The following is a 14,519-nucleotide window of genomic DNA, read 5'->3' as shown; positions in this document are numbered from 1 at the left end:
TATGTAATAAAATTCTAATTTAAAATTTTTTTTTTTGTTAAAAATCTATTAATTCAAATTTCGTGATTTTACAATGCATTACATTAAGTTGTATATTTTTAGACAATAGCTACTCGCCACATTATTCTATAAAACTAAAATTTAAATATTAATTAAAAATCTAAATTAAATTTGCTAAAATTTATAATTTCTCTTTTCACAACCATAATTTTAAATATTATGTCCAATTTGTTTCCCTAGAGGCAAGGACTCTCAAAGAGCTCTTGTATCTATCATTTTAATTTTTTTTTGGGTATGTTTCATCTATTATTTAGACAAAAGTAGTCTGCCGAGCTACCTACCACTCTAACTAGTAAATTTAATAACGAATTTTATATTTTCCTAAAGCATATTATAGTACTGAAAACTAAGCATATTAACCTAGGATTTCTCCAAAACCCTCGGAGAACAAAACCCTACTTAAACCCTAGGGTTTGGAAAATATCAATGCCCTCACAGATTTACCTTATTGTCGAAACAAATATACGAAACTCGTTAGGGAAGAAGCTTAGGGAGGGGAAAGCCCCTGCCAGAATAATTCTCTTCCTCCTTTTTCTTCTGTCTGACCTCTTTCTCTGCTGATCATCGATGTATTTGTTTTGACATATTCAGTATCGTTCCACTCCGCCAGAGGAAATCCTGGATATCTAGTATATTTATTTGTTTCAACTGGGTTTCATCCATTTGTCGATTTCTCGAATATGGGTGCGTCTGCAAGCCATTCTGCCCCTACGCCCCCTTCACCACTTCCTCCACCTCCTCCTGCTGCCCCTCCCGTTGCTTCTCACACGGTTAATCCCCCTGCTCCTCCTCATCCTTTAGGCATTGTTGACCCAGCAAAGCCAGCTGAAGCTGCTGTTAAGGGCCCAGAAAAGGTGGATTGGCTCAATCTTCCCTGTCCCGTGCCCTATGATGAAGTACAAAGAGAAGTTCTCAGTAAGTCTTTAAAAATGTTCTTTCGTCAAACAGTTGCTAGCATTTTTGCATTTCATTTTTTGTATAGTAAATTGCTTTTTATGCGACTATACAACAGAAAAGAATAATCCTTTTCTTATTTTGCATCCCATTTTCGTTCCGTGTATAAAGATACTTAGCTGCGTGCCGGCAGACTTAGCAGTACAGAAATAAATCCCCATCCTTTTATATAGCTTTTTCGTTTTATAATTTTTTTCAATGTTGTCCATTTTCAATTTTAGTTTATAATCACAACAGTAACGAAATTGGTACCTTGTTTTACCACATTCATTTCTTTTATGGTGAATATGAATGCTAAAACGAAAAACCAATTCTTTCTAATGGTTATCCCATCCTTTGTTTTCTTTCCGATGAACAATGCAGAAACAAAAACACTACTTCCTCGACTATATGTTTCTTAGGCCTCGAACTCTTGACTTCTTTCATTTTGGGAAGTTGTAACAGGATTTTTCTGATGACGACCCACCCAAACTCTTTTTCAATAGGTTTTAGTATGGTTATTGATCTGGCGGGTCTAGAATCAATGTTGCAAACACAACAGAATTTCACGTTGTCACTGATTTTGAAGTGTGCAACGTCTGCAATATTTCAAGATAAAATGTGCTCGCCAGTAAAATGGAAAATGGCTTCATTTTCAACCTTTTTTGGCTGATGCGACTTTCTGAAACCCTGCTGTCATTGCACCTTCACTCCTCCCTTTCTCAAATCCGTTTTCCTTTTTTTCACCTAGACTTTTCTCTGATTTGTTACTAATATCAAGAAGAAGAATCTCACACCAAGTAGCTCTTAAGTCTTAAACTGTAATAAGATATAGCTAGCACGGATGCACAATTAGACAAACCTTTCCAAGAAAGATGTGATAATGAACAAATGCAGTTACATCACCACTGAATACTGCAAAAACAAAAAGGTTTAATCAATTGATTAGCTTGGTGTTCTTGTGGATAGTTCCTAGAGCATCATGCATGTCTTATCCAGAAAGCTGAATCTTTTAACAATTCTCGCTCACTGTGACTTTCATTTCTACTAAAAGCTCAATGATAGATGAGTACAGGGTCAAAATTGACACACTCCCTAAAATCACACATTAACAAGCATGCTATAAGTTTGACCTTGTGTTAAGCAGTGGGAATCTTAATACTACTAATAGTAATTTACATATCTTACGCATCAAATAAGGAATAACCATCTAGTAATTGTAGATGTGTTGTTTATTTTATACATTTTCATCAGAAGTGTTGTTTATTTTATACATTTTCATCAGAAGATGTTAATTCACATTAACAATAGAAAGATAAATAATTTTAGTTCTCTTTTAATATCGTTTATAGTAAATATACCGTAGTCATCTCTATCCTCACTATTAATTCAAGCAATATTGTGGCCTTTAACCCACATTGGTGAAAAGGTAACAAATTGCATGGACTACACGGCGGTTTTGCCTTCTAGTAAACAAACACTTATTGATTTTGTATTTGGCATGAACAAAGTAGGTGACAATTTAGAAATGGAAGAAGATTATTACAAACAACATAGCAATACTATCAAGACATAGCAATTACTTATTGTGGGGCTTAACACTTTGGGTGTATTGTTGTTCTGCATTGACCATGCCGTAGTTGCACTTACTAGTAAATAGACACTTGTTCTTGGTTTTGCACTTGACATGAACAAACTAGGTGACAATTTGGAAATGGAAGAAGAATATTATAAACAACATATCAATACCATTAAGGCATAGCAAGTTACTTATTTGTTTTGTAGGGAAATAAATTATGTTCCATAGAGTTTTCAAATTGAGGATAAGGGGGTTATGAGCCAAATTTGGGGGCGACAGCAGAGATGATGGTTGGCAGCACAAAATGATACACATACATATCGTTATACATATGTCTAAGTATATGGTTTTTATGATATTAGTATTTATAATTAATAAACTAATTAATAATGATTATTTAATAAATAGTTAATATTATTCTAAATTTGAGTCTTTTGTGCAATTCTACAATTGCTTAAAAGTCTCATTATTTCCGATGATATCTTCATTTGTAAAGCAAGTACAAATTACTTGCCAGAAAGACAGGCTTGAAAAATAACATGCTAAAATTTGCTTACAACTTGGTAATAGTTGTCTTCGTTTGACTGCCCTGACAAAATTTGCTTAAAACTTCGTAATTGTTGTCTTTGTTTGAGTGCCTGACAAAATTTGAAATTATCTAAATGATCATTTAGTGTCCATATTTTATTGATCTCCTCACACAAATATGCTTTTAAAATTGTATTTTGTTTTAAGTTAAAATTATATTAAATAAGGATTTTACTAATAATTTTGTAAAATTCTTTTCCTTCTGAAGGTGATTACATTAATGCCCCTGGATTTTAGCTTATTTCAGTCTTTAATTTCATTCAAATCTGTTGGCACAATGCTTCTCTAGGTTTCTAGGATGTAGGGATGCACGGAGATGGGTAATTACTTTTGGGGATTGTAACTTTCTTCCAAAAATAGTTGGGGAGAACATGGGGCTAGCCAAAAAAAAAAAAAAAAAAAACTTTATCCAATGAAAAGCAGCAGAAATTTGAAAAGTAAATATGATTTTCTGAATTTGTAATGACAACTCGCATCCTTTTAGTTTTTGAGAGGCCTTCAACTTATTTGTTTTAAAAACTCTCTCTTTGCAAGTCCTTTTTTTTACGTCAAATGGAAGAAATTGTTGAGTCCTTGAAAAAAGGGCTGACGTCTCCAAGTTCTGAAGTCATTGGAATGTTTGAGATGTTGGGGATGTCACTTTGATCATCAAGAACATATCCCTATGGATTTTTTTTGTCAAGTTCAGCATTTCTTGTTTTTATGAACTACGTTTTGAACATTTTATATAATTGAAGATCTGAATCATATCATAGCATTTCTCTAGACAATAAAATCTTATGATTAGTTTTTAGCATTAGCTCAAAAATATGGTAGGTTTTGGATTCTTAAGATTAAATAAAAGCTGAAGTTGTACCATTGCATTGGCTTTATTATGTTCTTGAGCATATTTTGAGCACACGATAGCATTTGTTCAATCTTTTGGAATTCAGATAGATTTTTCAGATGATTATATTTAATAATTTATCTTTAATATTAGCCATTGTACTTGAAGGATGCATCCTTAACCTTGTCCTAATATACCTTGTGCAAGGATGTTTTGGGAATGGATGGTGGGAAACAAATGCCCCCTTTGTTTCTTTAATCTGAAGGATGTTTTTGGGAATAGGGGATGGAGAGAAAATGGTCTCTCTTGTTTGTAATGTTCCCTTATAGAATTTCACTGATTTGCCTTAGTTTGTACCATAGTAACGTGAATCGCCATGAAATCGCTGGTTTGGGGGTGGGGACAAAATGGTCTCTCCTATTTGTGATGTCCACTTCTAGAATTTTTCTCAGTTTGTAGTACTTTGTACCCCACGAACTCAATTTCAATAATTAGGGTTAGACAGGTGGCTTACCAATTATGGCATTTCTTCCATGGAACATAATGCTCAAAATTAAAAAAATAAGGAACAAGTGTACATATATACTTACACAAATTGTTAGCACGATATAATCTCTTTCAAGCCTTATGAATTGATGAAAGAGATATACAAACTCTAGCCTATAGATTTCGATAACAATGCATATGAAAGAAGTTCACTTATAACGTTTAGCACCCATATTGACTATCCCTCACAAATAGTGCCTTTGTATGATTTAACCCATGCCCATTCCTGCAGGCCTTGTCTAGTGCCTTTGCATGATGTAGTCTATGCCTATTCTGCTGCAGGCATGATCTAGCACTTTGTATGATGTAGCACCGTCCATTCCACCACAGGACTTATCTAACATGTGAGGTAATTATCATATAGTATTCCACCAAATTCACACATTCTTACATTGCTAGGATAGCAGACTGATGAATCATATATATATTGCAATTAAACATGCTGAGCCTGGTTAATGTGACTCATTTATTTGTATAAAATAGCTCTAGTTCAACATAGAATTAGCTTGTAATCAACATGTTATTAGTATAAGCAATATAATTTTCTGGAGATAGCTGCATATTTTATATTTATAAATTTTTATCAGATGATATGATGTCTGGACTTTGATAATACACAGGCATATATGACCAGAAATACATATAAATATATATCAAACGACATACCTCTATAATCTGAGTGTGTTTCAGAAGTTGCCGTTTTCCTTGCTCTGTCTAGTTGATCCCTTATGGAGCTCTGATTTTACCTTACGGGCTCTGCCCTCTGCCAGTGGTCCTGTGTTCATAGACTGAGTCTGTTATTAATTACTGGATGCCTCTACTGTGCAGAGCCCATAACTTCTATTTGGAAACTTTCACATTTTTTATAATTGCTGGCTGAGCATACGTCTAATATGTTTTTCTGCCGTTATATCTTCCGTGCAATCTTCTATGCTTATACGTGTCTTAATGGAGAGGAAAGTAGTGACCATGTATACCCCATTTTGCGTCCTTGCTAGATGCTTCCCTCTCCCACATGGCCTTTCTAGGCATCAGTCATGCCTTTTCACCCCTGGTCAACATGTCTTTTTTTGTTTCTTAAGGGCTTATTCTCCCTGGTCGTTGATTAGGAGATAAGTATAAATAAGCATACGTCTGATATGTTTTTCTGCCTTTTAATCTTCCTTGCACTCTGCTATCCTTATATGTGTCTTAATGGAGAGCAAAGGAGTGACCATGTATACCCCATTTTGTGTCTTTGCTAGATGCTTTCCCCTCCCACATGGCATTTCTAGGCATCAGTCATGCCTTTCACCCCTGGTCAACATGTCTGTTTTGTTTGTTAAGGGTTTATTCTCCTTGGTTGTTGATTAGGAGATAAACAGAAATAAGCATATGTCTGATATATTTTTCTGCCTTTATATCTTCCTTGGAATCTGCTATGCTTATATGTGTCTTAATGGAGAGGAAATGAGTGACCGTTCTAGGCATCAGTCATGCCTTTTCACCCTCGATCAACATGTCTTTTTTGGTTGTTAAGGGCTTATTCTCCTTGGTAGTTGACTAGGAGATAAATATAAACAATAGCATTATTAAATATTGATTAATATATTAACAAGTATATTATTAATATTAGATCTTAATTAATTAATTCTGGCAAGCATACAATGATATTAATATAATATAATAGACATTAATCAACTAAACATATTAAATATGCACAATTTCATATAATAGGTATTAATCGACTAAATAGATTAAATACTGTGAAGTCCAAACATGAAAATATGATTAATCCCTGGTTCTTATAAGGGGGATTTGACACTTTTAACCTATATACCATGGTTCAAGGACATTTTGGTTAAAAAGGAGTGGGGACAAAATGTACCCTTGCCCCCATTTTGCAAAAGAGCTGTGGTCATCACCAAGATGTCTTCCAGATATGGGTGATGTTTCTTGTGATGCTTCCTTATTGTGCATGGTTTTGTGGACATGGGTTGCCTACTTGTTCCAATTTGAAAATCAATTCAATAAGATATTAAGGAAATCTTTAACCTTTTATAAAAAAATGGTTTTGTTATTTGTTTCAAAACAAAAAACCCCAAACTAAATAATTGTTATTTTTTACCTTTAACTGTGACAAAAAAATTAAGCTTATGCTTCGCCCTGTTTCCTTAGGAGCTCCATTTCCTATCTTATCTTTGATCTGCTTCTCTCTCTTCCTCCTTATAATCCCTCTTAACTTTTTTTGGTCAAGGCAAAGCTCAATATTTGCAAAAAAAAAAGTAATATTGTTTTGTCATGTCCTAGAGAAGTGCATGTTTGATCAGAAATAATGGTCATGGGAAAATTACCACTACTTATGGAAGAGGTTGAGAAGTATGTATATATAAATAAGTGCACACACACATTGGTGATTTGTGTTTGCTTGGCGTCTTGATTCTAAGTGATATGGCATATATTGGGAATCTCCTTGGATCACTCTACTCTTTGCTCCCCCACCACGCTCCACTCACACCCTCTCTCCCCTCTCCCACGGCTTGTGACTTGCTGGTTTGTGTGGCTTCAGGGGGTTTTATTTGTTGGGAAGGGTGACAGGGGTCTACCGCTTGATATTGTCCTGCGTTGCAACTTTTAGTTCTTTTGTGAAATTAAAAAACCAACTAACAGGAGTTGTTTTGTGTTGTACTGGAAAGAGAATTATTTTTCTTCTTGTTTGATCTCAAGGACAAATTACCATTTATACTGTTGATTTTTAGAATAAATTGCAATCCTGAGTAATGCTGCAATGTTACAGACCATTTTGATTTGTTGATTGTGTTGGATACAATTGTTAATTGTGTATTGTCTTTGATGTTACACAAATGTCATATCAGTCATCAGACAGAGTCTACCGAGCTCAGACGGTCAGCAAAGCAATTTACAGTGTCTACCGAACGTTCCTGAACATTACACAGTAAGTTAGCTCTTACCGAGCTCACTCGGGCATCAAAGAATTTTGTAGCAAAAAGTTAATGTTAACCGAGCTCCCAAGGTTAACAAAGGGAAAGTCAATGTCTGTTGAGTTCACTCGGTCATTGAAGAAAAAGTTAGCTTTTACCGAGCTCACTCGGTAAACGAAGGAAGGTCAGTGTTTACCGAGTTAACTCAGTCTCCGAAGGAAGTTGCAAGGTTTGCAATGTTTACCGAGATTCACTTGGTTAACATTGGGGAAACCATTCTAGAGCAGTGGTCATCGAGCTGGGTCGGGCAGCGAAGAATTTTATTGTTCTAAAGAGTTAAGTTTAATTGTTTTGTGCAGTCGACTGATTTAATGTTTTTCGGTTGTTGTAACTTGTAATTGAGCCGACTTGACAATCTGTAAGGTATATATGAAAGGTTAAGTTGTGAATTCATAAGATGTAAGAGTGTGGATGAATAAGAGTGCGAATGTATGGATATGGAATGAACGAATATTGAATATATGAGCGAATGTTGAAGAAGGATTAGATATGCTTATGGAGGTGCAAAGTTGTATTCGATTAGTGAGGATCTAGTGAAGCAAAACAGAGATCTGTATTCAGCAAAGATAAGTTGCATATATTTCAGATCACTTCATTGTTGCTTTCTAATCATTGTGACAGTGATTCAAAATCTCTTAACAGAGTTGGTTTTACAGCCATTTTGTAAATCCTCTAACAAGGTGACAATTCAGTTGAATTGTTTTAAAGACCTCTGACAAGGCCACTTCTAACAAGGTGATTAAATCCTCTAACAGGGTCACACCTAACAGTGTGTTTTGTAACTTTTAATAGGGTTGGCTCCTAACAGGGCTCACTTCAGAAGAGTGAAAATTGGTAACTAGTTACTTGGTGGTTTTTCCCAAATTGGGTTTCCACGTTAAATCTGGTGTCTCTTGTGTTCATGTTATTTCTTTATGCATGCATGTTAATAACTTTAAATGCTCAATAAGTTAACAGAACATCTATCAAGTTTTAGCATTCATTTGTGTGGTTACCGAGTATCAGCAACAACTATATTTTAAGACATCTAAGGATCTGTGGATTTAGTTTTGTGGTAACTGATTCACCCCTCCCCTCTCAGTTATTCCATCTCTATTTCCGACAAATTGCATTTATGAGTTTTCGATAATCGACAGTGGAATCAATTATCAGCTGTTGGCTATCAAAAGCTCATAAATGCAAACAATAAATCAAAATTGTTGTAAAACATAATAGCATAGTTTGCAGACTCGAAGAGTAATCAACAAGCCTAAAATTTTCAACTTGGCAAAAACTTGTTCGACAACTTAGAAAGAATAAAAATTTAAAATATCATAAAGGAGCACATTTTTTCAATGTATTAAATTAAAAATTGACATCTGAAAAGAGAAAATGCATGGTTTTATAGCAAAATCAGCATGTGGAAAACAAGTGTTAACCAATGTTTTAAGTGCATCAACATTTTTACCCATGGTTTTTTGTGTCTATAAAAATGCGAGAGTTAAACTTGTGAGCACTCGCCCAACAAAAAATTAGATAGTACTGGGCAATTCAAAAAGTACTAGGAGAGTTTGCAAACTATGCATAATATCCTTACCCAGAATTGGAATATATGTATTTTGATCAATGAGGAGGGATTACTTAGACTGGCTCCATACCAGCAGAGGTCATAAGGGTGACCAGCACAATCTATTTTTCTAGTCTAATCAATTTTGAAGCCACAATGGAAATCTAAGAGCAACTGCTTGGATTTCTATCTTTTGATGTCACTTAGTGATTTGTACATTGGTCTCTATCTTGAGAATCAGATGGCCTTGCCATTTAAGCACAGTCATATTGACACATATACATATGTAGATAATATACATACTACATACACACATAAATGATTATCTGTGCATCCACCTTTGACAAAATCTAGGATTCTTTTTCTCTTTTCCTGAACTCCTGTGTCTGAAAAACTTGGAGAATGACTGCTTTTAACTTCTTTAATTTGTCTGGTTGATGCTTACTGTTCTCTCATTATCTGTTATGTTTTGAACTTTAACATCATTGAAGACATAAGTTACGTTAGTGGATTATTCAAAGCTAGTTTTTTTTTCTTTGGTGCAATAATCATTATTTGAAAAATTGATTTCATAGGGGTGTCATATGGTCTTGAAGTAAAAGAGAGGGACTATTTTTGTTTGAGCTCTAGAAATGAAAGTTATTTTTATTTGAAAAATTGATTTCATAGGGGTGTCATATGTTCTTGAAGTAAAAGAGAGGGACTATTTTTGTTTGAGCTCTAGAAATGAAAGTTATATTAGCAGCTTAATGAACCTATGTTGGCCACTGCAAAGGCTGATTGACTTAACACATGATTCACATTAAAGAATGTATCTGTATCCTCTTAAGTTAATTGTTTGTTTCCCCAGATATCACACATGAGATCTTTATCAAATAGATAGGATGTAGGAGAAAAAACTAGAATGTATACAGTCTAAAGTACAGAAAATGAAAAAAAAGTGCTTATTATTTTTTGGAAAAAATTGCTTAGGTTGAGTTAGGTTGAACAACAAGGTGAAGAACTGTTGCAAGCGTAAATTATAGTTGCAATACATGACAAGGGGAAAACAGCGGAAACAAATCAATGTGTGCAATGTAAGAAATACGCCATATCAATTTTATAAAAGAGGAAAAAATTCATCAAGAAGTTAACTGAGATCTCTTAGGAATTGAAATAGGCATCTCAGGTATAGTAATTGTCTAACTTGGTAATATAATATTTTGCAGTCTTTTTTCCATATTCTGGGTTGTTCTTCAGCACTTTGCAATGATGCAACTTTGCATTTAACCTGTAGATCATCTGAGAGTCTGAATTTTGTTTCCCTCATCATGGTCAGACTGTTGCCTATTGTGTGGATCCACTTAGGCATCTTACTGTCAATTGAATGAAGTAAATATTAGAACTAAAGCCTTGAGATTTTCACAGGTAAAGAGTTTGATGTAAACATTTGGAATCAACCATATTTGTAGTCTTCTACTTTTGATGTTTGTGGAAATGCTGGAAATACTAAAGAACATATCATTAAACATAGTTGATTTTGTACAAACATTTCAGACAATAGAATCAATGTGACATCTGCTTTTTACTTAGTTTATATATTCTGGAAGTTGTAAGTCAAACCATCAAACTGGTTTTACATCCTGAAAGGCATTTTTTGGAGTTCTGAAACTAATTAATATTGCATTTCTTACTTTTCTAGTTGATTGACACATAATTAGCACTGTGCAGTGTCACTCAAGCCTGAACTATTTGAAGGCATGCGATTTGATTTCACAAAACCTCTTAATCAGAAGTTTTCACTCAGCCACAGGTATTTTCTTACTTCGAACATGCTATCTTTTGATGCCCCAAATCATAGAACCATGTCTTATAAGTCTACTTAAATTTTTCGCCACTGAACTTTACTTCAAATGTGTATATTTCATCAGCGTCTTTATGGGATCCACTGAAGTTCCCTCACAATCAACAGATGTAATCAAGGTTCCTAGTGGACATTATGAGTTCGGTGCAAACTTCCTGGATCCTAAGGTAAATTAGCAGGGTTACGCTTCGTTCCTGGATCCTTCTAAAGCTAAGTTACTCAAGGCTTATAAGATTTACAATTTGTTCAGAAATTTATCTTTAGAAATCTGTGCATGGTTCCTCTATTGACTTTTTTGCATGAGCATGAGAAGGAATTATCACTTTTCTTTTGCAGTTAATGCTTGTTGGACGGATTCTGACAGATGGGAGGTTGAGTGCACGGGTTAAAGCTGATTTGACTGAGAATCTGACACTTAAAATAAATGCACAGGTAATCTACATGCTCATATATTGTTTTTTAATGGTGTTAGCACTTTTGGTCTATTTTGTAAGTTTGTTATCCCTTATTTTAATTCTTGCATGTGTCTATAGGAAAGAGTAAGATTTCTTTTGGATTGCAAATGTTGATTAGCTTATTATAGATATATAATGATGACCAAAAGTGGTTTTAATTATTTATTATTTGAGAATGGTTCTAATTGATCCCTGTTTTGTCATGTACAGCTGACTAATGAGCCACATTTCTCTCAAGGGATGTTCAACTTTGACTATAAGGTGATATTTGGTCTTTTTAGTTGTGTTTTATATTTAGAACAAGCAATAATGTAAATGGCATTAGTTTATACGCTTCAGCAGTCTATGTTAACTTGAATGCTACAATATTCTACGTGATCTGTATTTTGTTGTGATATAATATGGTTAGCAATAAATATGTTCTACAAACTGGGGTGCTATCTAGCAATGCCAAGTTTGAAGGATAACGTGTGCAGAGTTGAGTACCAAGTTTTAGGATAAGTTGAGTGATCCACCAAATTTTGAACATGAGATCTTCGTCCAAAGTCAGCAGCAATAAATTATGATTAATGTTGGATCACTTATTTTTCTGAAAACGATATACAATTCAATAATACAATTTGAAAATAAGAGGCGAATTATTGCAAATCACTAAATCAAAATAAATAACAGAAACTTACACACCTTATGCAATCATAGTTATATGACATCATGAGTAATAGCAGTTCTACATCTAATACCTATGCATGTGGTAAGCCACCAGTCTACCTTTACGAGTCAGTCTTGTTTTCACTATCATTGACAAAATCCTCTTGTTCGTGAAATATGCTTGGCAGATTTTATATCAATCCTTTTTTAATCCCAGCACTCTTATTGCAATTCCTGTGTATGGTCAGCCAAATCAGCACAGCTAACTGAATAAGTCTCTTTGTTTGCAGGAGGATTTCTTGCTTACCAAATCGGTATGCTGGTTAGCCTTTGACCCAGAAATTAACTTAAAATATTGGAGTTATTGTTATGATTACTAAGATGCAAGAGACTCTGCATTACAGCTTCTTTTGACTCTCCTAACGACAAGGTTATTAATCGTAACTGAACATAGAAGTCTTCATGGACCCACTTTTACATATACCTATTTTGACTACATGCACGTGCTTCCATCTTCTTTTGACTCTCCTAACGACGAGGATATTAATCGTAACTGGACATGGAAGTCTTCATGGACCCACTTTTACATATACCTATTTTGACTACATGCACGTGCTTCCATGTACAATTGTTTTCATATGATAGAGGTGCTGAATTTCAATTTTTAATGTACCCTTTTTGAAATAGGATTTAAATCATTTAATCATAAACAATAATGATTAATTAAAATATAAAAGAATAAAAGATTTTTAAATTATAAAACATAATTAAAATTTAGTTATGTTTAATGAATGGTCAAAATGCATCAGATGAAAATTTGGGACTCCCTCAAACATGAGATACACAAGGGAGAAGAGAACTCCATTTGAAAGGGGTAGAAGAAAGAAGAAAAAGGGAAGGCATGAGTGAAGAAAGAATTAATACAAAAGAAAGTAAGGAAGTGCTTTCTTCAAAGACAAAATTATGAAGGGTTATGTTTCTCAAAGGGGTGTGATTATGAAAAGTTGTGACTCTCTCAAAGGGCAGGAATGATGAAGGGTTGTGATTTTTTTGAAGAGTGGTAATTGTGAAAGGTCGTGTCCTTTGGATGGACATGATGAAGAGGTGTAACTTCTCCCTCACGTTGGAAGATATGAAGGGAGAAGGTTTTATTTGAGGAGGATCCAAGGGAGATCATTTTGGAGGGATGATATATTTGTCTCAAAGGCAACAATGAAACATGATGACTCAAGTGTCATGAACGGGGTAGAAGAAGGAACAAAAAGGGAAGGGGTGAGTGAAGAAAGAATTAATATAGAAGAAAGTAAGGAAGTGCTTTCTTCAAAAGACAAAAGTTATGAAGGTTTATGACTCTCAAAAGGGCGTGATTATGAAAAGTTGTGACCCTCTCAAAGGGATGATATATTTGTCTCAAAGGCAACAATGAAACATGATGACTCAAGTGTCATGAAAGGGGTAGAAGAAGGAACAAAAAGGGAAGAGGTGAGTGAAGAAAGAATTAGTATAGAAGAAAGTAAGGAAGTGCTTTCTTCAAAAGACAAAAGTTATGAAGGTTTATGACTCTCAAAAGGGCGTGATTATGAAAAGTTGTGACTCTCTCAAAGGGCTGGAATGATGAAGGGTTGTGATTCTTTTGAAGAGTGGTAATTGTGAAAGGTCGCATCCCTTGGGCGGACATGATGAAGAGGTGTAACTTCTCCCTCATGTTGGAAGTATTACAAGGTAATTGGTAAATACTCGCTTATTAATAACAGAGACCGAAAGGTCAATTTATACAAAAGGAAGAGACGATGTTTCCTTAGGAAACGATTGTAAAGAATAGAAACATTCTATTCCAAAGAAAGCAAAAAACGAAAGCAAACTAAAGCTAAAGATATTTACAAGATAACCATTAACTAATAATAGACGTCTTATCTATTATTATAATACCCTCCCTTAATGGTTAATCTATCTAACACACCAAGCTGTCCTCTGAATTTGACAAACTTATCAGGACCAAGAGGCTTGGTGAGAATGTCTGCAGTCTGATCTGAGGTAGGAACATACTGCAGATCTATAGTCCCGTCTTCAACCAGCTGTTGTATGTAATGACAATGAACATCCACATGCTTGGTTCGTTCATGGAAGACTGGATTCCGTGCTAACTTGATATCGCCTTCGTTATCAACAAATAGAGTAGTCGGTCCTGCTGGTGACATCTGCATATCCCCAAGCATCCGACGAAGCCAGACAGCTTCACATCCTGCCTTAACAGTCCCTCTATATTCAGCCTCTGTAGAAGAGAGAGAAACTGCCTGCTGCTTCTTGCTGGTCCATGTGACTGCACCAGATCCCAAACTAAACACATATCCAGATGTTGACTTTTTATCATCAACAGAGCCTGCCCAATCTGAATCTGTGAACCCACTGAGTTTAGGATTAGAACTCCGAGAATACACAAGTCCATAATCAGAAGTGCCCTTCACATAACGAAGCACACACTTTGCTGCTATCCAATGATCAGCCTTAGGAGCT

At 34.8% G+C, this 14,519-nt stretch overlaps 1 protein-coding gene across 1 annotated transcript in view; it reads left to right on the top strand.

The window, feature by feature from the left end:
- Positions 1 to 488: 488 nt before the first annotated feature.
- TOM40 (translocase of the outer mitochondrial membrane 40) overlaps positions 489 to 14,519 on the top strand; it is a 55,752-nt gene continuing 41,721 nt past the window's right edge. The window contains exons 1-5 of the mRNA XM_089800700.1: positions 489 to 975; positions 10,770 to 10,851; positions 10,970 to 11,069; positions 11,239 to 11,334; positions 11,568 to 11,618. Coding sequence (XP_089656826.1) covers positions 741 to 975; positions 10,770 to 10,851; positions 10,970 to 11,069; positions 11,239 to 11,334; positions 11,568 to 11,618 — 564 coding nt within the window. The 5' untranslated portion in view covers positions 489 to 740. The remainder of the gene's footprint in view (positions 976 to 10,769; positions 10,852 to 10,969; positions 11,070 to 11,238; positions 11,335 to 11,567; positions 11,619 to 14,519) is intronic.

This window comes from Cupressus sempervirens, chromosome 9 (genome assembly GCF_028749045.1).
Source record: "Cupressus sempervirens isolate cs-2001-9-10 chromosome 9, ASM2874904v1, whole genome shotgun sequence".
Classification (NCBI taxonomy): domain Eukaryota; kingdom Viridiplantae; phylum Streptophyta; class Pinopsida; order Cupressales; family Cupressaceae; genus Cupressus; species Cupressus sempervirens.
Note: the sequence above shows the minus strand (reverse complement) of the source record. Positions and strands in the feature narration are given on the sequence as shown.